The sequence below is a fragment of the Neopelma chrysocephalum genome, unplaced genomic scaffold, assembly GCF_003984885.1.
Source record: "Neopelma chrysocephalum unplaced genomic scaffold, ASM398488v2 Primary Assembly neopelma1_76, whole genome shotgun sequence".
Taxonomy (NCBI): domain Eukaryota; kingdom Metazoa; phylum Chordata; class Aves; order Passeriformes; family Pipridae; genus Neopelma; species Neopelma chrysocephalum.
This window is the reverse complement of record NW_020897737.1, coordinates 7,978,658-8,002,440: the sequence shown is the minus strand read 5'-3', so window position 1 is coordinate 8,002,440 and position 23,783 is coordinate 7,978,658. Positions and strand designations below refer to the sequence as shown.

Sequence of the window (23,783 nt, the reverse complement as noted above, 5' to 3'; positions counted from 1 at the left end):
CCTGCCCACTCTTTCAGGTTGTAACAGAGCAAAGCAATCTGATCTTGTAGCATTCAAGCAAATGGAAGCTTCAATGTAAGTTTTACGGAAGGAATCAAGTCCATCCTTGTTTCTTAAACTGTACACATGGTTTTAAGATGCACTTTCACTGCTTTTTAAAGGCATTTCATAGAAATAATGAGAACTGTCCATAGAGATCACTCTTAAGTTTTATGAGTTATGAGAATGTGTTGGTTTTTATCTTGTGGAGTCCTTTCTTGAGCAAATTCTTCATAGTAAGTCTTTCATAAATAGATTTTTTTTCCTAGAGAATGCTAATTTCTTTCCTTTATTTGCCTAGCTTGAAGGCCACATGTCAAATTGTCACTGTGATAACAATAGCTTGTAAGTTAGACATTCAGAAGGGGTTTCTGACTTAGTAAATTAACGTTTTGTAACTGCCAATTAAACTGCCTATCACTGTATTATATGGTGCTGCTATACAGATTCTGCAAATTCAGGTTTCGTGGCTGACTTCAAACTGTGTTGGAAATCTTGTCTTTATTTCTCCCTTATTCTTACTCTTTATTTCACAAATTTGAATTGTGTTCCCCTTCAGTGCCCTTCAGTGGCACTTCATTTCAGGATCTCCATCTTTCTTACTGTCTTAATTCTCCAAGATTTCTCCTATTCTTAGAATTTCTCAATTTTCTGCTCTTGGAAACAGATGAGTAATAAGGCAAGTCTTACAAGAAATAAATTATTTACTTGTGAAAAAAAAAAAGATAAAATACAGATAGCTGTGAAAATAAGGTGGTAAATGTAAGAGAGGCTTTTATGGCATTCGATAATAAACAACTAAAGCATCTTTCAAAATGTGATGTATTTTCTGGAGGTGAAAGGTTATTTTTCATGTTTGAAGCTGATGATAAATACATTTTAAGAACTCTACCACAATATTTATGCACGAGTTTGTTGCATTTATTTTTTAACTGATATGCAAAAAAAGGTATGTTTAATGTTTGCACCGAGAAGAAGTCTTTGAAATGGCAATGGTCAGTGCAGACCAGTCACAGTTTTCCTGGAAACACAAAATTTCTTAGCTTTAATTCCACCCTCTCCTGCCGGGGTGCAGCTTGGAGCTTTGCTCTGCTGGGAAGGAAGAGCCCTCCCTTTCTACTCAGGGCAGGATCTGAATCTGTGAAAGGGATAAATCTGAGGTTTGAACAAAGCCATTTTCAAAGATCTGAAATTCATCTGAGACCTTTACAGATTGACAGTGGTAAATAGGATATTCAGCTTTGCAAAGAGAGGGCTAATGAAAACATATTTAAGATGAAAACTGCATGTAATGTTACTGCAATTTCTTGAATAAAATCTGTGGCACTTACCAAATGCACTATATGATAATGGGGTTTTTTGACATACATGAAGTGATGGTTTTTTTGAATTCATGCATACTCTGTGATCCTTCATGCCAGTATAGCTCTTAACCTTCAGTATATACAATTTTACATTCCCTGTAAAAATGTGCTATAGCATTAATTTATTTGTTTATTATAAGTACCTTTTCTTCTCAAATAGATTAAACTGTGGAAATCAGAGAATGTATCTTCCGATTTAAATTAGAGGTTTTTAACATTGTGGTTTATCAATATGGGCTATATATGACTTGGGTTTTGCTTTCATGCCAATTGAATTTAACTCACAGATTAGAAAAGCAAAAATACATAGATTTTGACCAGCTGCAGGATGAAGGCAGCTCCTCTCACAAGTCATAGTATACTATTATAGGAGTTTTGCCATTATCTTCAATCAGCGTAGTATCAATCCTATCAGCAATTGTTTCCATTTGAACAGTTATTTGCCTAGAGTAATTTTATTATCTTTCAGTGTGCTATATGCATGTCTTCCCCAGGGAGAAAAAGAGGCTTTTGTGCAAAGTCAAGAGCTGTAGTAGTATATAAAGAAGTTTCAGATAACAAGGAGCGTTAAGCACTGATCATGTGGTTGCCCCCAAGCTTGAGCAGCTGCTGGGATAGAGAACATTCTGCAGAAGTCATTGAGACTGAGAGGCCATCTTCTAAAGATTCATTGGGCAAGAACAATAAATAAATGTTTGTTTAATCCATGCAGTCAGTAATCTCATGAGATGAAGCTTTTCTTTTTGTGTTGTGTCAGCACTTGATTGAGCAAGTAGTTTTAATCAGCTTGAAGTAGAGTATTATACTCTTGAGATTTCCAGATGTAAGAATATGGATGAAATAAACAAATAATGTGAATAGACCACACTGTAATAAGACTGTCCCTACTGACATCATCTTACTTGTTTCACCCTGTACAGCTAAAAAGGAAACCAAAGAGGTGACCTATTTGGGGAAGTTTTAGGACTAAGGATTATTTAGAGTGAAAAAAATTGTCACTTGTGGTGTAACACTCGAAGAGAAAAAGAAAGAAAAGCAGAAAATATGAAAGAGAAGAGATACAGGATTAATACAATGGATGCTGCATGTAGAATCCTTTTGCATTATTACCCTAGAGTGTACCTCTGTAAAGAATATTTTTGTCTTGCCTTCCACCTTGTCCTATGCCTTCCTGTAGCCCTCTTCTTTCATGCATTCCTTCTATCAGTCTTCCCAAGACATCCTCCTCCTTGGCATGCAAACTCACTTAGGAAAATTAAGCTTTATAAGAGTAAAATTTATACATATATTCAGAGGATTATTCTGGGATGTATGTCTTAGTATGAGTGGAATTGTCTCAGGAGATGCATATTTCTCTTGATTTCTGATAGAGGAGGGCTTTTATATGTTTCACCTTATGACTCCTGAGTTAGGACAGATAAACCTCACAGAGTCTGCCCTGTATATGTTTTTGCATGGCATTCCGTATGTAGCAGCATTCTTAGTCCAAGCAATTCTTCATCTCTTATTTACTACATATGTTTGAGAAAATGTGTTTTCACTGCATTTGGGGTAGTGACACGGGTTTTGAAGTGTGAATTGAAATTATAAAAGTGAATGAAGATGCTGAACAACAAATTAAGAAGACAACAGGAAAATGGTGGAAAAGACAGGACTGAAAATCAAAGCCTCTTTAGTACTGATGGGATGATAACCCCAGAGGAGTCAGAGGGCAAGCTGGTGTTTTCTGGTGTTTTCACTGTCTTCAGTCAGAGGTGGAAGATGGTGAAGAGAAAAACTTTGAAATCATGATCAACTAAAAGCAGTGCTGAGTAAAGACAATACTGACTGAAGCCTCTGTTTCTCTTCTAAGTAACCTGCATAAAATACAAGTCCAGGCTATGAGATTCTTACTTGCAGTCATGAGCAGCTATTCCCAAAAATAATTCTAGTAACGGCACTGGAGATTCACAAATCTGGGGAAAAGGAGCAATAAAACTAATATGATGAAAGATCAATGGAAGAGAGGGAGTGTAACTAGAACTATAAAAGAATAATCTTCACTGGTGATGCTCAGCCAATACAGGATTATTACATAGGCATATGTTCGAGGGCAGACATAAAATAAAACATTCCTTGCATGACATTCTACTTACAGTTCCCTAAGTCACTAAAGATCCATTTCCCTTGGCACAAAACTGATGTATAATACCTGACCTTTCAGAAACAAATGGTATTTTCAATGCATCATGAATTTATTATTTTTTATTAGTTTAATGAGAGGAAAAAATGGTAAAGAGGGGGGAAAAATCAAAATAAGCATAAAATCTTGTTAAGAGACACTAGGGCTTTACCTTAGGGATGGATTATGAAACATTAATAAGAGCATTTTCATACTAAGTACAAAAAAGAAGAATTTATTTTATATTGTTTAGAAATATTTTTAAAGTGAATAGAAAGGAGTCAGTTCTATTTCAAAGTATAAAAACCATAATGAAGAGAAATTACAGTCTTCTCTAGCAGAGAAGCAAAAGAAATTAAAAAGGCCGCAGCAAGGTGTCATTTTTTATGTCTTTATGTCAGAGACAATGCCTAAAAGAAACACATTTATTAAACAATCATATTAGGGTAGGTTAGAGCCTAAAAAGACCAATGTTTCAGCAACAACAGAATCATAATTAATGGTTCAGCCTTTTCCTATTACAAAATGTCTAAATATATACTTAGTTTGAGAATAACAAAGTAGTCAGACAACAGACGCTCTGTAGGAAAAATGCAGGGGAAGGGTGAGGGCAATGTCAATGTAGCCCTGCAAAACTTTCCTCTACCTCTGAGATACCCAGGTACTATTTTAAGAACCCTCACAAGAGTGTGAATGTTACATACCTGAAATCTAAATGTACCACATTTTTCTTAAGTGATGACCTCAAGACAGGTTTTGCAGATCAATACCCTGTTATGCCCTGCAGCAAGTTGTGTTTCTGTAAGCATTTGACTGAGAAAATTCAGTCCCTAGAACATCTTTTGTGAAAATTTCTCACTAGACCTGATCTTTTCTATTGTTTCCTGTCACAATTCAGATGCCTCCATACATGCAAAACAGTAACTTTTGCCTTGAATAGTGTCAGTGAAACGAGTAAGATTCCTGCAGAGTAGGATGCTACTTAGTACAAATGTGATGGAAGAAATAAGATTGCAGACCTTGAAACTCACTTGAGGTGGAAATGGGAGAGGGGAAGTGTGAATTTTTTGCAGTAACAGAAAGCGCAGAATTGAGTTATTTTACATTTGATGTTTTGAGGTAGCGTATCTTACAACTTTTTTTCTTTTTTAAGTTGCTTAAACCTTCTTGATTTAAAATGGTTAATGAATTATCTGTATGTAGAACGTGCATAGACTCTGTGGGCATTAAGAAGGAAAGAGGGAGGAAAAAGGTGGAAGATTCTATCAAATCACCTGTGTTTCCATTGCCTTCAGTGGAAGAGACCATCATCAGTTTAGATTTACAGAAAATATCAGTATAAGCTGCTAATGACATTTAACAATTCTGGAAACATTATGAACTTTATGTGTGAAATAGTACATATCTTCAGTTTTAGGAATAATTTGTATTAGAATCTATTTCATCCCCCTCCCTTTCCAATAATCCTCATTTGAGAACTAGGATTTCCCCTAAAATTGGTACAAGAGCACTTGGAATGAGAGGTGAAAAATTGGGGTTTGTAATTCCTCTTCTGTACCTCCCCTAAATAGGTTTCTCCTAGTTTTCTCTATTTCCCAAAAGAATGATTGAAGGGCATGTGTCTTCACATATAGGCTACTTATGTTATTCAATGTAAGTAACTAGGAAAGCACACGGTAGAATTTTTTTATTATAAAAAGCTTATCATAGCTTATCATCCAGAACCCTCCAAGTATCCTGTGGTTTTACCACAATTAAATAACATCTAATAACACTGACAAAGCAGAAATTATTATGTTCATAGTAGGAAAAGGACTCATTTCAGATGTCTCTGTTTCCTGATTTCTAAGGCTTCTGTTCCTCAGTTTTAATTGCAACTGCTCACTCAACCCTTTGTTGTAGGTCACCATCATTCTTGGCTCTCTGCAGTTGATCCACATGCCTCTTGGTTACGATGCCTAGAAATGATCACAGTATACCACCTAAAAGTCTTATGGACGATGAGCAATCCTGAAAGATAGAATGTTGTTAAAAAAAAATAAAAAAGTATTGATGTGGAAACATTTCAAAGCTTTTATAGTGTGCAGGTATGCAGGTGCCTTGATCTCAAAAGTAAGATTTGATCTCAGGAAGAATATATGCCATGCTGAGCTCCTTACTAGAAGTTTTACTTACCAAGGAACACATTCTCTCCCTAGTTGCAGACACCCAGCTCCTACTGACTTTGAAAATGTCAAACTGCATCAAAGTTAGATTCATTTTAAGATCAATAACCTACCTGAGGTTCAGGGTAACCTATACACTTTAGCTTCTCTTTTGCCCAGCTTACAATACAGAACTAAAAATACATATAGTTTCAACTTTATACTGAAGGCAGAAGGGAAGTCACTGAATCTGTAGTTCTGCATAGTCACAGCTCTAAGGAGTATATTTTATGGGGCTCTATAGAAGATACATACAGAAAAATGTTATACTAGGAATGATGCATTGGAAAAGGAGCTGATTGAGAACTTGCAGGTGAGGATTAAAGAGCAGACCAGTATGTGGGTGTGTGCTATAGGCCACCCAACCATGCAGAACACTTGGTTGAGGCCTTTTACATACAAGTAGAAGTCCCCATGGGGGACCAGCCTGGTTATTTGCTGGAGAGACAACACAGCAAGTTGTAAGCAATGCAGTAAGTTCCTGGATAGTATTGATGGAAACCTCCTGATATAACTGGTGGAGGAACCAGTGAAAACAGATACTCTGCTGGACCTCATACTCACAGTCTTGGCTGCAGTGACCATGAGACCACAACTTGGACTTCAGGAGAGCAGATTTTAACCTCTTCAGGGATCTGCTTAGAAGAATCCCACAGGATAAACCCTTGGAAGGGAGATCCAAGAAAGTTGGTTGATATGGAAGGATGACTTTCTAAAAGCTCCAAATTAGTCCATCCTGAGTAACAGGAAGTCAGGCAAAAATGCTGGGAGTCCCAGATATATGAACAAGGAGCTCTTTACAAAACTCAGATATGTAGTAGGAACTATACAGAAAGTGGAAGCATGGACAGGTAACCTGGAAGGAATATAGAAGCACTGTCCAAGAGTGATTAGGCAAGCCACAGCCCACTTGGAGTGGAATCTAGTGAGGGATGTCTATGGCTATTTATTTATCTGATTTTGAAGCTAATGTAAATTTTAAATTGAATACTTTTTAGTTGGTGCTGTGCTGCTTTGTGAAAAAAATAGTTGCTAAATATAAACATTTGTAAAATTACTTTCTTCCTATACTATGAAATTCTGCAAGGAATTTGGCAGAATAATAGTTGATACTGATTAAGTTGCATTTTAAAAAAGGCAATATTAAAGAGGAATTAATGTGTCTGGAAAGACAAGAATTTGAAAGCTTTGTTAAGAAAATTATCTAGGATGGAGGGCTGCACAACAGTTTCTTGTACTTTTAAAAGGCCGAGCTCATGCTCAGCTCATATCAGTTTCATAAAATATTTTATATCTAACAATAATGTGTGAGTAGAACTGAGGAACATACAGAGACGTGAAAGCCCTTGCAGAACTCCCACCAGCCTGTGTGGTGGCTTTTACAGGAGCAGTGGGGATGTCAAACGTGAGGCCTCTCAGACAGACTATCTTTTATCCAAAACAAACCAAGTAATATTTTATAAGAGAATTGTTTCCTCAGGGTGTTTGTTCTTCAGATTACAGGTGTTTTGCAACTGTTTTATTATCTCTAAATTTGAATGTTTTTGTGGTTTAAACCATAAGACCTAACTTTCTTTCCCTGGGCATAGAAATACACAAAGCCTGCAGTGCACTGATCTAGGATTATAAAACAAAAGCCTAAGAAGCAATGGCTGGTTATTCACAGTACATATATTAAGCCAAGGAGATCCTTGTTTTATTTACTGTTTTCTGAGGCTCTGTGCCCAGAGCTTTAAGATGTTTCCTGAATTTATATTACATTTTACTCTCTTGTTTCATCTGAAGATTAAAAAAAGCAGTCAAGGTACAATACATGTATTCTACTAGTTTTTAGCATTTTTTAAATTTTTTTTTACTAAAAGGAGAATTGCATAAAGTCACTCAGATTTAAATCTGCTGAACCATACAGTCCTACCATGACCCAGAAATTTGAATTTAGTCTTTGTAACAGCTGTAAATGCATGCAAACAACATTGCACTTACCTATTTTGTCTTTAATGCAAAAAATAAGCACATTTCATGTTTATTTTTACATTCTCAAAATATTTCAGACTAAAGAACTTTCCACCAGAAAACTAATTGTCCTTCGCTACTTTTTCAATTCAGTTAATACCAAGACTTAAATTCGAACTTCAGCAGCTGGGAACAATGACTATCAATTGCCTTTTCCCCCCTGCTGTTCCTCATTAAGAGCACAAAGTGTTCTTATTTAAATCCATTCTTATCTCCTAATATACAAGGAACAGTGAGTGACTGAATTCAGTAGCTATTAGAAGTACAGTAGATCAGATCTTCCTGTTTATTGATTTGTGAAGAACATTCTCGTACTGCTTTGACAGCTCTGAGTCAGAGAGAGCAAAGAAAGAAGCTTTTCAGCTCTTGGGAGGAGAATTCCTGGGCAACATTAAAGAGGGTCTTGTAGAAGCCAGTTTCCTTTGATATGCAGTCAAATTGGCTCCTTGATTGGAGTCAAGGTCAGGAGGCTGTGGAAATGCTATGAATATGGTGGGGAAATTAAAGGAGTGTTATTTTAATAAGTATTGTGTGTATGCACACTGATACAGAAAATTTCCCTTTTCTTTTTGTGAGAACAGCCTTTAGTGAAGCAAATTTTGGGGGAAAAAAGAGGATTTTTTTTGCTGCTGCACTAAATATAGCTGTTTTGATGAGAGTCTGCTAATCTTTCCTTCTTTTCTTGCCATTTTTCCATGGAATCCCAGCCATTCAACAGTTGTCTTAACTCTTTACACTTAGCATTTTTTTAAACTAGTGATTTAATTTCTACTGTCTCATGTTAATAAGTAGTAAAAATTGCTAGTCACACATATTCACATAATTTGCCTGTATTGGGGGCACAATTAGCAATTAGTGTAATTAGTGTCTATATATATTATGCTGCATGTGCCCTTAGATGCCCCTCATAAAAAGGTTATTATTCTGACTTCAGAAGAGTTTATGTCATTGATGTGTTTGAAACAAATAGTAATTTAAAGAAGTTATGCTCAAATGTAAATGTCTGTCTTCACTGAAAGGGATAGGTAGTATCTACCTGACCTCCTCACTTTTCCATCAATGATCTTAAAATAGAAAGTGAAGTAATTTGACAAAATAGATAATTTTCTGATTCTTCCTCCCCTATTTAGAGTTATGTTCTGAGTTGATTGAAAAATGTTTTAACATCTGCTTACAGAGGTTATATTTTATTAAGAAGTGAGAACTTTCAGAGAAATCTGGTGAGGAAGAGTTTCAATTTCTTTTAAGGGTAAAACAAAAAATTTCTCTTTGAATCTAGCATTGGGCTAGTATGATAGTAGACCTAGCAATGATGGGCCAGGAAGAGGGAGAATTTAAATATTTTTTCCATTATTGTATTAATAAACCCCTATCGAAATAGCACAGACACCACTGAGTCTTTTCAATGACAATATGATATGGCTTGGAAATAGGTGTAGTAGGAACTGCTGTTAATTTCCATAACCATCAAAGATGAAAAGAGCAATTTTTTTTTCCTAGAAAGGATAAAACTTGATTTAGAAATTGCAGACATGTAATGAAGTGTGCTGAGCAAACACAGAAAGAAAAAAATAAAAGCTACTTTTTGCCTTGCTTTGCTTGGCAAAATATTTCTAGAGAGATCCACCCACACCAACAAAATGGGGTTTGATTCACTGTTCACACTGTTTTTTCTGAAGCACCTACATCTCTTCCTAGCCTAGTCTTAGGAGAAAATTGGCAGTTATTTTGAACTGTGGAAACTTGATCACACTACAAGGGACTGAGGGATGCTCATTTAAACCCTGTTTCTGCAATAAGCTTCTTTATTTCCTTGTTTATAAAATAATTTGAGAAAAAATGTAAATATTATATGTGATTGCAATTTAGAAATTAGACTGAGAAGAAAATTATTAAATCTTTTTACAGGAAACAGTCTTTAATGTTTTCAAACAGAGAGAGATGAATGTATAATGCATCTCTTTATCTGTTTCACTAGCATGGCAGCAGCTGAACTAACCTGTGCTGTAGTACAGCAAAGAGGAGGTTTTATGGTGTCATTTAGGAAGAACTGTAGGTGTCTGTGCTTCTTTTTCTTCAGGAGTGTGCATTTTTGGAGTTAACATTCACACTGGCCAGGAAAGCCAAATGCAGTTGCCTGCTAGATCTCTTTAAGAAGCTCTGCAAGATACATTGTTTGAATATATCAAGAAGGGTAATACATGGCATTTAATAGATAACTAGCACTTTAATGCTGTTGTATGCCATGTTCTTCAGCTTTATAAAGGGGTGTGTCCAAACAGAGGACTATGATAGAGAAGTGAATGAATTTTGAATTGCAATGTGGAACCCACAGAAGTCTATTTCTGAATTGCCTCAGTGTTAACAAGGGTGAAGGCAGTCACATATTCCCCTGCAACATTCCCTTTTTACCCGATGTTTTCTTACTGCCCGTGATCACCAGCTACTTGAGCCATTTTTTTGGTGACTATTTAAGGTTTAAAAATAAAACTTTTGAATAAATTCCTGGCCAAGTTCATTGAATGTGAATTCTCTTAAGTGTGCTGAACACAAAGAGATGTTTTACCAGTCACCTCTGCTGCGTTGCAGCCACTCATTTTGCAGAGCAGTTTAAACTGGTGATCAGAGCTCACCTGCCGGGGAGATAAGTACCCCAGGGATAGTTTCCTCCTCTGAACTTGTTCAGTTAAAAATCAAAGCTATGGGCAAGATTGGGTCAGGATTAAACCACAGTTTAAACCTAGGATGAGCATTGTGTTGCTCCAGTGTGGAATTTGTACATCCAAGATTATAAGACTGATGGATTGACAGCAACCATTTTTATAGCTCTTTGTTAAGGACACTCATTATTTGCAGGCACAACTTCAAAAACATGATGGGGTGGGGATTGTGCCTCCTTCCTGCATCACATCTTTCTGAGTAGTTCAGCAACTCCAGCACACCTGAACAGTTACTGTTGAGTACTTCTGGAGAACATGGAAAATATTGGGAATTAAACAACTCACTTTTCCTTCTTGATCCAGGCCTGCTTTGCAGTGTGATCATAAACACAAAAGAAGGCTTTCTATAAAAAATATTCTGAGCTAAACCCCTTAAAAAAAACCCAAAAAAACAAAACTCAGAATTTAGTAGTAGACCTAAGTTAAATCCATCAAATCCTTATTCTGATTTCAATGGAGCTGTTATAAAAAATGTTGTCAAGGTTGATCCCCTACATTAGGTAAAGTACTTGCGAACTATTCTTAACAACTACATGGCATAGGTTTGCCTCTGTTATTGTCATAATTTGTTTATCTGAACCTAAGCTAAATAGATAGATAGATATATTCAGTTCCCATGTCTACATCCAAATTAGGTGAAACAGAACTTGTTTCATCAATTGTTTCTAAAGTCTTTAAAGGAGAAAGACTTTAAATAACTTTTTTTTTAATTGTTAATTTGTGTAGCAGAAGCTGTTTCTGTTCCATGTCAATATCACTTAAAATCAGTATAGGATTTTTAATATTACCATCTTCAGCTTCAAGTATGTTTACTGCACCACTGTGGTTCCTTCATTTGTTATGATTGAAAGAAGATAAATGTTATGTAAAAAATTAGATTAAATAAATAATGGAAATGCACATCTTTTCAAGCATGTGTCCTCAGTGGAGAAAAGTGATGGTTCAAGTATCCCAATTACAGAAAATTCTGAAGTTTGTGTTTAAGTCAAAATCAGATATAAAAATACTTTGGTCTGTTTAAACCAAATTCCCATATCTTGATTCAGATAAAGCAATACCTGACTTTTTAGAAACCCATCTATTGATTTTTTTTTAATAACATTTCTTGTGCAGAAATACTGTAGAGTTTTAACTAAAAGATACTGAAATCAAGTCCATAGTCCCACCCCATGGAGGTTGGACCAGATAATCTGCTGTGGTCCCTTCAAACCTCACCCTTTCTGTGATCTTGCATGTTACATGCTGGTAATAAATAGTACCTTTAAAATTATTACTTTTTGCATTTTATTCTGGCTAAGCTGGTACTACTGAAATCAGACAAGATAATTATTCCTTCATTAACAGTATGTATGTTTTCTTCCATTTAAAACAAGGAAAATGAGTGCTTGAATCAGGTTGAGAATTTTGCTGTTTTCACACAGGTCTCCAGTTTTCCACATCATTTTATTAATAAGGAAAACTGCACTTGGTTCAGAGCATAGCATACAAAAATATATAGGATACTGTTTGTGCTTATATTGGAGGTACATATTTCACTTGACTTGAAAGAAAACAAAACAAAATTTAAAATTTGGGAATTACCTATGGCTTGTTTTTGAAAAATAAGAAAAAATTCTACATACCAGTGAGAATTTTTCTGAAGAATCACAAATCGTTGATGAAGACTTAATGTGGATATGATCTCCTTCTCCAGGTAGTTAGGGTGTAAGTCACAAAGCTGAATACAACTCTGATTTTATTGGATCAGAGACACATTCTTCTGTAACTCTAAGTAATCGTTCTGATGGGGTTTTATTGTTCATCATAACCTGAGTTATTGTGGGTTCAATTTCTACTATTTTATCATTTACATATTAGTTTTGGTAAAATTAATAGAAACTGACTTCAATAATCTTCCTTGCTCTACCACCTGCAGTGAGTTCATCTTTTGGCATCTAAAAGGTAGTCTGCCAATATATCAGTAAGTGGTATTTCCTGGCAGCCAAATGGAATAACATTTTGTGATCTCAGGTGATATTTCCTGAAGAATACTCAAGATTTCCCAATATTTTATTCTTCTCTGTATTGACAAAATCTGCCTCTAGACAGAGGTATTTCCTGGCTCACATCCAAAGCTGTTCAGTTTGAAAGTTTACCCTGAAGTGTGTAAAGTATTTCATTTTGCTGATGTACCTATATGGCTAAAAATCTTCAGTTTAATAATTTTGTGCAGCTCAAAGGTCACCTCGATATTTTGAAGGGATCGAAATTCTCGGTTTTAGCACACTTATAGAAGTTTATGGCCTGTGTGCTGGCAGTGGTCACATGTACCAAAGGATTCCCATACTGTGTTCTGACCGCAAGTTGGCTGTTGACATTCTCCTACATGAAACATTGCTCCCCACTGCACATTTGTAGAGCTCTCATTCTCTTTAGAAATTCTGCATGCCATCCTAGTTGACTTACTGAAAATTTATTAACTGATATTTGCTAAAGACAAAATAGGTATGTTATGAAGTAGTTTTAAGAGGATTCCAACAGGTCGATGGAATTCCATTAAAATTTCTTCCAGTTGGTTGTGGGGCTTTTTTGCTTGTGTTTATGTATGTTTAAGATTATTTTCCTAGTCTTCATTGAAAGGCTGTTTCATTGTTAAAAATAGTATCACATTAGTTAATGCTTTGGTACTTAAGCTAATTACATTGATGACCAGAAGCAGCCCTGTCGTGGTTTTCTATGCACTTACAGACTTCCCTGGTTTACATCTGTACTGTGAATTAGGTGTAAACTCAAGCTCAAAGCCAGTCCTTAGTATGAAGCATCCCTTAACAGAACATCTATCCATGCAATACCCTCTAGGCTTAAACAGTCCTTTACCCAGCCTTCTTGTACCCACAGTTTCAGAAGTTGTCCAGAGTTCAACCTCTTCCTAGGCTTAGTTTTGTCTAGCTGAGCACTCAGCAAGATTAAACAGGAAAAGCACAGGTCATAGGACTAAGCCAGCACATATCTGCCTTAAACCTACCAGTATAAATTCTGATCTGGAAGCAATTCTGGATTCAAGGAGACAGTAGAAATAAGAACAGAGGCTGCATGGGGATGTGATTGTAGCTGAGCTGTGTGGAGAGATGCTGCTCAAGGGAGACTAACAAAAAATTACATTGATAGTGTCTGTGTATGGGAAGCCAGAGGAGAAGACATAGAAATGGAGAAAGCTGCAGGAAAAGAACCTGGAAAATGGCTTGAGGAAAGAAAAGAAAGGGGCATTTGGACTCATGGTGTTAGTTTTAAAACTGTAAGCAAAGAAATCATGTCCAGTTGATAAATTCCTGTTGCTTACTTAAACAAGATTTTGGGCTCTAGGGGTTATTTGGCAAACAATCATATCAAAGGGCTGGTCAATCCTATCATTATTTTTCCTTTCTGACTGTATCATGCCAAGTCATTATACAATTATTCCTTCCTACCACCAACCAAAAAAATTCCCTGAAACTATTAACAGGTGGATTACTTTTTATTTGTACAACCTATTTGTTTCCTTGTTACGTATCTCACAATTAGACAAATCGCTCTTACCTTCTGCTGTGCCAGTGTTGATGGAACACTTTTTCTTACAGGCAATATTTAAATTAAAGGAATCTTCTTCCTATCAGTTTTTTTACTTAATGTATTTCAAAAATATTCTATCATTACTTTCAAACTTTTTCTTGCTTTACCTAATCCTATACTTAGGTCTAACTTTATGATGACATCCTTTTAGCATATAGGCTGTAAAGGTGCTGGTAGATGTCATTCATACACTATGGAATCTTTTCACAACCACCCTCTTTTGGGTGCTTGCTCAACACTTGACTGGGATTTTCAAGGGAAAAAAATAAAACCAATTCTACAACTCGTGTCTCTGTTTTCATGCAGTACACCAACCCAACAAAATGTTAGGAAAAACATGTTCTTCAAAGGGCTGTTCCAAGGAAAGGGTTAAGGGGCTATGATTTGACTGATTAAAAAAACAGAGAAATGTTTGTAACAGCAGCTCCTTGGTCAATATCATTTCAGCACTCTGTTATCCCGTCCACATTAAAAGAGATTACTTTTCACATGCTGATTCATACTAGTATACTTTCAAAAGTACTTTAGAAGTAGTTTTTTAAAGGTATTAACAGATGGATGTTTTGACTTCAATATTGGCAAGCAGCAGTAATACTCTGTTCCGGGGCATAGAGTCAGGCCAATTTGCTATACTGTTACTTATCAGCCTTTTCAACTTGTTTTAGCATCAGTTAGAGGTGGGGGAAACCTCCAAAACCAAACCTTTTTTTAACTCCTTTCCTTCCAATAAGACACATTAAATTCCTGTCAGACCCTGAGGGGTAACGATTGTTGCAGGAACTTGCTTATTTTAAATTGAATGTTCACTAATGAAAAACAACAACAACTATCTGAATATAATATCTTATAATTTGAATATAATTTGTTACTTGTTTAGAAAAGAATCTTTTTTTTCTCCTCTCTTAACAGGTGGCCATTGATGAGCGCATCAGACAACTGCATGAAGCTCACAGGGATTTTGGCCCTACTTCCCAGCATTTTCTTACCAGTGAGTAATTTCCCATTTTTCTTGCTCAACATACATACACAGTTGATACTTTTGTAGCCGTGTGCTGGTTATCGTTGCTATGAGTTTCTATTTTAGACTGTGTTGTAATGGTTTTCTTCTTTTTTTCTTTATTCCTGGGTGCAGAGAACTGTTAAATATAAGTTCATATAATCCAGATCCAAAGTGAAAGTAAAACATCTGCCAGTATCAAGTCTCTATGTCCATACAGCTGTCACTGCAAGGCTGGTCCTCATTGTTTGAGAATTCCTTTTTAGAACTAACAAATTAAAAATTATATTAAAATGAGTTTTTGATGATTTTAACCCTGAAGGGATTAAAAAACAAACAAAAAAACAAACCCAACCAAATTTGGTTTATCTGTTCAAAGAAATGTTCAGCTCCAAAAAGGGACAAAATAAAAGCTGCAAGAAAAATATTTTACAGGATTTGACACCTTAGCAGAGCAGTGAGAGGGAAAGTTGGCAGAAGAATGGCAGCTAAGTAAACTTTTTACAACTCTGCATAAAATGTAACTGTCAGTAAAATTCCTGCTCCACCTCCACACACATTCTTTTATCAAGGGTGTTTTGAAGTTCACTGAAAGACAAATTGAAACACCTTCAAAGCTCCAAGACAGTGAAGCTTCTCAGAGGCCATGTCTTTTCTATTGTACTTCAATTAAGGAGAGTAAACAGTAAAGCTTTATTTAAGAGATTATATCAGGAGAACAGAACATAGTCACGGGATAATGGTCTCCTACATGCAGAGGGACAAGTTATCCAGACATCAGAAATAGATGTTACTATTATTGCACAGCTACATTCACAGTGGGATAGAGGACAAACTTTTCTTCAGCTGATACTGCATTGTAATTTTAATAGGTTAACCATTTTTCCACTGAAAATCTCAATGGGAAACTGAAAAGTCTCAGCGGGATGAACTGCAAATTCAAAACCAGAATGAATGTTGTGCCATATAAGAATAATGCAGGCTGATTCAACCCTGCATGTTGTTTTATCAAATTATGATCCTATGAAGAAATGAGCCCTATTTTTGTACTTTTTTCAAAATCTCTTTTATTTAACTCTTAACCACTGGGAGTAATTTGTCAACTCACTATATATAACTGCAAATTCAGACCTGTCGAGATTGAATGTGTGAAAGTTGTTATGGGTATGTGACATGAATGCAATATGTAAACAGATGCCTGTTTTTCTTATAACCCACAGTGTATTCCTGATGAAAGAATAAATTTGTAGGCTAAATTATACAAGCCTGGAAGAGACTAGAGTGACCTGCACTACATTATCACACCAAACAGCATGTCCTTGTTCTCTGTGCTGGTGTTGAGCGCAGCCAGGCAATTTATGTGATGGTTATGTCCTAGACCCATTCTGCCTTATTACTGATAAACTAGATCAGTCTAAAAGTTGCTCAGTGTTATGATAATCACCTTTTTCAGCCCACCCACTATTAGTGAGACACTAAGATGTTATTCTTCTTTGTAACTAACTAGAGCCAGCAAAGTGTGGAAATCATTCTGGACACTTCTCACCACTTGAGAATCACTTTAGGAAAAGGGAGCAGGTGAAAATGTGTTGAATTTGGAAATAGTCAAATCACTGAGAAAAATGGACACGTGTGTCTGTTTGTTTGCTTGTTCTCTCTCTCTTAGTTGTATGTGCAAATACGTATTCTTACCCATGCCTGCGAAAGTTAGGTATTTGAAGCTCTGAAAATATCTACAGAATCTTTCACAAGTATAAGTATTCAGTCACTGAAACTGCCATATCAGTCTCATCTTTCATAAGCATCAAATTCCAAAAGCCTCCAGTTCCTCAGTATCATGTAGTATTACTATGCCTGAGGAAAATATCATGCTTTGACGTGCTTTTTATGTACTACCTCTGCTGCATCCCTACACGGATGGAAGCACATCTCTTGGAGAGAGAGCACTACAGGAGAGGGAGAACCACAGTCTTTGCCCTCTAGCAATAGTCATTTTTCTGTTGCTGTACTTTTGGGGTTGAACAAGGCAAACCTAAGAGTTGCCAAACAGAACTGGGCAGGTCAAATGAGGGTGAATTTAATGGCTTGTAAATGAGCTTTCAGTACATGGCAAACAGAGTCCAAGTTGATCAGTCTAGCTGTAGCAACAGCAGTGAAGAGATGAATCATAGAAATTTTTCTGGTTTTATTTTATAAGCTCAACTCAGAGCATTTTTATCTAAGGAGCTGAGATACACATAAGATCAATGCAAACTATAATCAGTAAGGAAAATAAGCAATCTATTGGCTGCTGCATACCTAGTTTATGTGGAAGTAATAATCATTTCATCCTCTAAGTCAACATCAACTTTCCCTCTACCATACATGCTTGCTCACCTTAAGGTGCAAGTGATAATCTTCAGCTCCCAACTGTGTTTATATCCTTATACAAAAAATGGTCCATTTAGAGTTGATATACCATTAAGTTCTGCAAAAAGGGTAGTACTACAGTCAAGCTCACATAAAATCAGTGACTGTATTACATTTCTCTCCTGTCTGAAAGAAATAAATATGAGTTACTAATCTGTGGTAATTTTTTCATGAGTTTGTTATTATTTTATACATAGAAATTATAGCATCATCTGTCTTTTTCTGCTTGGTTGAAGCAGAAGCTGCATGGGGCTGTTGAAAACCTAGCACAAAAATAATGGGAGAGTGATGCAGGGACCTCATATTTGTCATGCCCTGTGCAGGCAAGGAATCAAGTGGTAGTCCCTGCTTTTAAGCACTTGGAGGCTGTTCTAAGGGCTATTCTTAGAGCTGTTTCTGAAATAGATTGGAAAGAAGGTGTGAGCTAGAGAGATAAGGAGTGAAAAAGGGGGGAAAATGTCTCCTCCTTTGTAACATTTTTACTTTAGGGACAATTTTTCTCCATTGTCTTTTCACGTAGTTCAGTGTTCTTTTTCTGCTCTTTCATCTTCCAAATGACCAGGTTTATCTGTGCTTTTGCACAGGATAATTCAGATGTCTCCTGGTTATGAGTTAAAAAGATAGTGACAAAGGAAAGGTGTGCACTAGTGTCTCTGTCCACCAAGGCTGTGGTGTGCCCTCAAGTATCTGAGGCAAAAGTGACCCTTACTTTTAAAAATGGGCCCTTACTTTTCTGCTAGCACATGAACTTGCCTCTCTCCATGCATTCTGCATTTTTTACTGGGCTCTCTCACCTCAGTTTTTGATCTTCTGATCAGTTCTTCATGTTTCCCCACACTCATTTCACTCTGCCTGTCTCCACAGAGTCCCAGCTCCTCCTCAGTTCATTCCTTACCAAGGACAGAGGCTCCCAGCATTCACAACAATAGTTGTTAAGATATATCTGATAAAGTTATTACATGTGCAAGACATTATATCATGAATTCTTGGAGTGAGTTTGTTTGTTTTGAAGGACTTGCTGTTTAATTAGAATTCTCTAAATCAGGGTGTAAAAAAATAGCAAAAATGAGATCTTTCTATTAAAGAGAAACTTGTAAATATTTAGCAAAGTAATTAAAAAAATCTGTGATCCTTTCATGGATGATGGTGCTTAATTTGGGAATTGAGGTGTGAAAAAGAGTATCTGCAAATTTCAAACATAATGCCAGCTCCAGAGTTCTCAGTGACTCCTCTGGAATAATTTTACTATTTTGACTTCACCTTTATTTTTCTCTGATTCTGCCTCTTACATAGAATGGGATTCATTGTCTCTTGTTGGAGGACCCACCTATATTTGTCACAGTGGTTATTACTTTTTCTTGAGATGCAATAAATGAGAGGTAGGATTGATGTCAAAATTGGTTTTAATAACATTTGCTGTGCTCTCCAGCCTCCTATCAATCCTGGTTTTAATGGCATAGTTCATTCATGTGTATTGCTTATGATTGCTGAAAAATAGAAGGTATTACATCTTTTAAAAACATGAGCAAACCTTGTAATTTACTGTGCAGCCCCAGTATGAGCCATCTGTTAGTAAGTATAGCATGTCAATGAAGTGACTGCGTGAAATAGTGCTCAAGATATAACCAGCAATTACTTAAGACTGAGACTGGAAGATTCCAGGCATTACTTTTGCTTTCCAAGCTCAGAGAACATGGACTTTTGTTAGTGTGGAATAACCTGAAAATAAGAGGAACAGAAAGAACATTAAGGTTTGCAAGAGTAACAGGCGGATATGCATCTACCAAACATTTTGGGATTTGCATTTCCAAGGCTACGAGCTTTTGCTACCTGCATCCACCAGCACCAAACTGGTCAATCCACACACCTAAATATGTGCTAGGACCTGTATTTTGACTGTAGATACCTAACAATGCCTTTCAGTTTTGGACTTGTAAGCAAGAACAGCACTGACTTCAACATGAAACAAGGCAGCCATAGGAGCTTTCATTCAGAAGCAGAAAGGTGACTAATGCTGGGGCCAACAGTTTGTATTGCAAGATCATGATCAGAGTGCATCTACTGCATTTTATATCAGACAATTGTTGCTTAAAAATAAAATATATGGTCATGGGACCGGGCTCTGTAAGCTAGGTCTCTCTTTCTCAGGATAAGCTCAGAGCTGTTAAAGTTCAGATCAGGCTTTTTTTTCTTCTGTGCCTTTGTGTTTTCCTTCAGTTATTTATGCCACTCTCCTCAGAAACTGGAGGTGTGGGTCTGAATTCCTTCAAGCTGGAAGAGAAGTCAAGTACTTACATCTCCCACCTTCTGTGTGAGTGATTAGATTATTATGCTAAGCAAAGATTAGGGAAGCTCTTTCTTGCACAGGCAGATGTCTTTGAAAGGGCAAGTCCTGCTAATTAAGACATCCGACTGAAAATGACAGGGCTCTATGACTTAAGACACTTCACCCATCCATCTGATAGATTATTTTTCAGTGCTAGCAACTGTGTCTTTCTCTCTTATTTCTTATTGCATACATTATGTCATATTGTCTTTCAGATATCACTTTTGACAAGCAAACATTGAAGATTATGTCCATTCATCTGTGTCTTTGGATAAATGATTTAATAATTTCAGATACGACATCCAATGTTTTGAATAGAAAATATTACCAGGTAGTAGAATAAAGGTAGACGATAAGTGGTCACTAAAAAAAACAGCCTAACTCTGAGAACTCTCTGAAAGCAAAGGGATTTTATTATTGCATTTAAGTATGGTCATATTAGCTAGAGGAGCCTGATTGCTAGAAAACTTTTGTATAAATGCAAAATGACTACATGTGCTTCTGAAAAAGGAAAAATTATTAAAGTACCAACAAAAAATTCACTTCACAGGTCTTGCCGTTGTTGTTATCACGGTGAATTTCTACCACCACTGGGCACCAATTCAGCCTCAAGACTTTTGGGATGAGTAAATCAGATTTAAAGTTAGGAAAAAAATTCTTCAATCCATTTCTTTCTTATTTACAATATCATGACCATAGCTACAATTTTTGGTAGTGCTAGCCTTGGCCTGACAGCTAAAGGTTTTTAGAGTAATTAAACATTGACATATTTTGAAAGAATATCTTTATGCTTACTTTTGGAATAAAATTAATAGAATTAATATCACAGTGAAAGTATGTCATGAAGTCGTACGATCACCATATTTTCTTCTGAGCCTTAATTTTTTCATTATGTATTATTCTCAGGAAAACCACAGAGAATGTCTCCATAAATTTTAATAAATTTTTTAAATTCGCAATGAAATAAGATTTTTGGAATTCTAGGTTTATATTTTTCTCTTTCCTGCACTATTGTGCTAAGTGACCCTTTCTACTATAATACATTGAATACAAACAAAATTATAAAGTCAGTTTTCAAATGATGATATTCTCCCCCTCTCTTCACCCAGAAGCAAGCAATTTTTCCTTGTAACTAATATCTAGTGTTTGTGGAAAAAAAAGGCTTTCAACAAAAATATCTTAGAATAGTAGTTAAAAATAATCCATTCTAAATCTCTTCCTTGCCCTCTTGGTTTTCATTTGTCATCGATTTAAAAATGCTGTGTGGTATTTATTTTAAAGCAGAGAGGGTTTTTTGGGAAGGAATGATTAGGAAAAATGCTATCTTATTTTTTTTATGGCAGCCTAATTAATTTCTCTAATTTATCCTTGGTTAGCAGGATATCCTATATTCTGCAATGCTAAATAATTTGCAAGTAATCAAATATTATTTTTTAATCTTAATGAGCATAAGAGTCAAAAGATGGTTTATTGCCTATTATAGTTTTGTCCACTCTCTGAATTAGTATGTTGCTAAGGCAGATTTTTCCCCAAAATATTTTATACTCTTTTTGGAGTAATATTTGATCTGTGAATCTAAAGGAAAACTACTTCATTTTTTCACACTGCCAGGTTTAACTCTGATGAATTCAACGATATGTCCATGTTGTCATGAGTTGTATGTTGTGTTCAGTTTAGGACATTCCTCTTTCCTCAGGCTCCAGGACTGGAATACAATAGGCATATTCTATATATGTATGCTAAAAAATTTCTGTTATATCTTGCTATGTAAGACACGGAATATTTACCAAAGATTTATTTTTCTATTTCTCTAATTTAATTTAGCAAAAATCGCCACCAATTTGATTAGGCCCTTTTATGACCTCATTTGATCAATCAGTTTTAGAGATCTCATTTTTAAGAGCATAAGAGTGTAACAGAAGCTAGCAATATGAAGTACCTGTAACTTTGGGTATGTGGATCGTTGTAGACTCTATCATTTTACTGTATTTCATGTAGTATTCTATTACTAAACAAGTAGATGTTTGTATTTTTACCATTTTACAGTACTGTGACATTTAAGAAAATGAGCATTAGATGGATTGTATATTTCCTGTTAAAAGTGACATTTGGAAACTTCTGGAAACACTATTCATGATTAAGGGTGTTCATTATTTAGATTTTATCGTATAATGTTGACCCTAAGCTGCAGGTGATAAATCTGATGTTGGCCATAAAGATTCCAGTAGGAAATGCAAGATGGAAAGGCCTCTTTTATAACTCTTGTAAAATGACTGTTGTAATTGGCCCTGATCAGGTGCTGAGCTTTTTAATGCTAATAATCCTTTCTTCAAATTGGTTAGAAGTGCTCTAAAAATGGTGTGTTCAGTAAATGTCTGCATGTGTGCTACAGCAACAGATGATGCTGCTGGCATTCCAGGGAAGTAGTGAGTGTTTACATGGGCTTAAGAACAGCAGAATACAAGCTGAGAAGGGGCCTTCTATCTTCAAAATGCCCCTGAGTCCATCCTCATGTGCAGTGAGGAGCAGAGTAGACCCCATGCTGTGTAGTCCTTATGAAAGGCAGATTTTGATTGATGTTGCTGCTCCTGACATCAGTTTCTCAGTTCTGTGGTGCAATCTTAGATAGACCTCGGTGCTCCACAACACAGTCTGATTGTTCATCAGTCTCACCTAGTACAATAATAGATGCACATAATTTAGAAATCAATTCTCTACACATCTGGGGTAAAAAAACCCATCTTTTAGAGATGTATACTGACATTTGTTGCAAAGGATCTTGAAGAACCTGTAGATTATGCAAACACTACTATTGTGCCACTGTCACGCAGGCATACGTTTTGGAGATGGCATCCTGCCAGTGCGTATCATGAACTGATTAAGTTGGGGAAACATTGCTTTAGCATGTTCTCTAAGGAGGAGAAGCATGAGCTCCTTATAGTCTGTGGAGAGCAGTAGTTTTTAATTTACAATGGTGTAATTTGAAAATAATTGAAATATAGTACTCAATGCATCTTCTTTGAAAACTTAAGGTAGCTTACACAGATGTGAAGTTCTGATTCTTGGGGAATCAGAGTCTTTCCAGATGCAAAGATAGTCTTATCATTTCTTTCTCCCTTCCTACCTTTATCTGAAGTCACCAACTCCTTACCTTGCTGTAGTGAAATATATTGGTATCAAAACAAACTTTATGTGAATAAATAATTTCCTGTCTCTGTTTGTATTAAGATATTAATGATGATAGTGCTAGGTGGAACAATGTAAGTCATGCAGGTAGAGTTTCTAGGCTGAATAATTCTAGAGAATTGTTATCTTTAAAATGTGAAATATAATTAAGCACCTTGCTGAGTTACAGATGCTGTGGCCACCAAGCAGGGTAATGTGAATGTAAAAATGAGCTTAGTTTTAACTACTATGACACTGAAAGGCACATATAATAAATATAAGAAATTTGTACCGAAGCAAAAAATAATTGAGAGGTTGTATGTAACTGTGTATGGGCACTATGCACTGCTTCTTTGTGGTTTCTGTCCTAAACCCCACAGTGACAAATAAGAGTCAAAAGATTTTTCTTTGTATTTAGAACTGAAAATGTACACTCATGCATGACCAGAATTGTGTGCTGACTATGTAAATAAGGATTACTGAGAGTAACAGTTAAATGTGGACATACTAAATTTACTCTTTGAATAACTGAAGGAGAAATAGTTTACTATTGGTAAACGTACATGTATTTTTCATTATGTTTGTAGTGCTAAAGTGAAATATTTATAAGATTATTTTTTGTAGTATCAACACAGGAAAAAATTATACTATCGTCCTCTTTAATATTTCATTCAGATCCCTGCATAGATTAAAATACTACTGAAGTTCAGAGAGCCAGCATGCCACTGTTTCATTATACATTCTGCAAACAAGTAAGGATGCAGGCTTACCGTCAGGAACTGTGTTCATGGGCAAAA

At 36.0% G+C, this 23,783-nt stretch overlaps 1 protein-coding gene across 12 annotated transcripts in view; it reads left to right on the top strand.

Moving 5' to 3' along the window:
- The window catches only part of DMD (dystrophin), a 1,013,774-nt gene that overhangs the window by 872,206 nt on the left and 117,785 nt on the right, over nucleotides 1–23,783 (top strand). For all 12 annotated transcript variants that reach the window (XM_027688940.1, XM_027688937.1, XM_027688948.1 and 9 more), the window contains one exon: nucleotides 14,999–15,077. In XM_027688940.1, coding sequence (XP_027544741.1) covers nucleotides 14,999–15,077 — 79 coding nt within the window. The remainder of the gene's footprint in view (nucleotides 1–14,998; nucleotides 15,078–23,783) is intronic.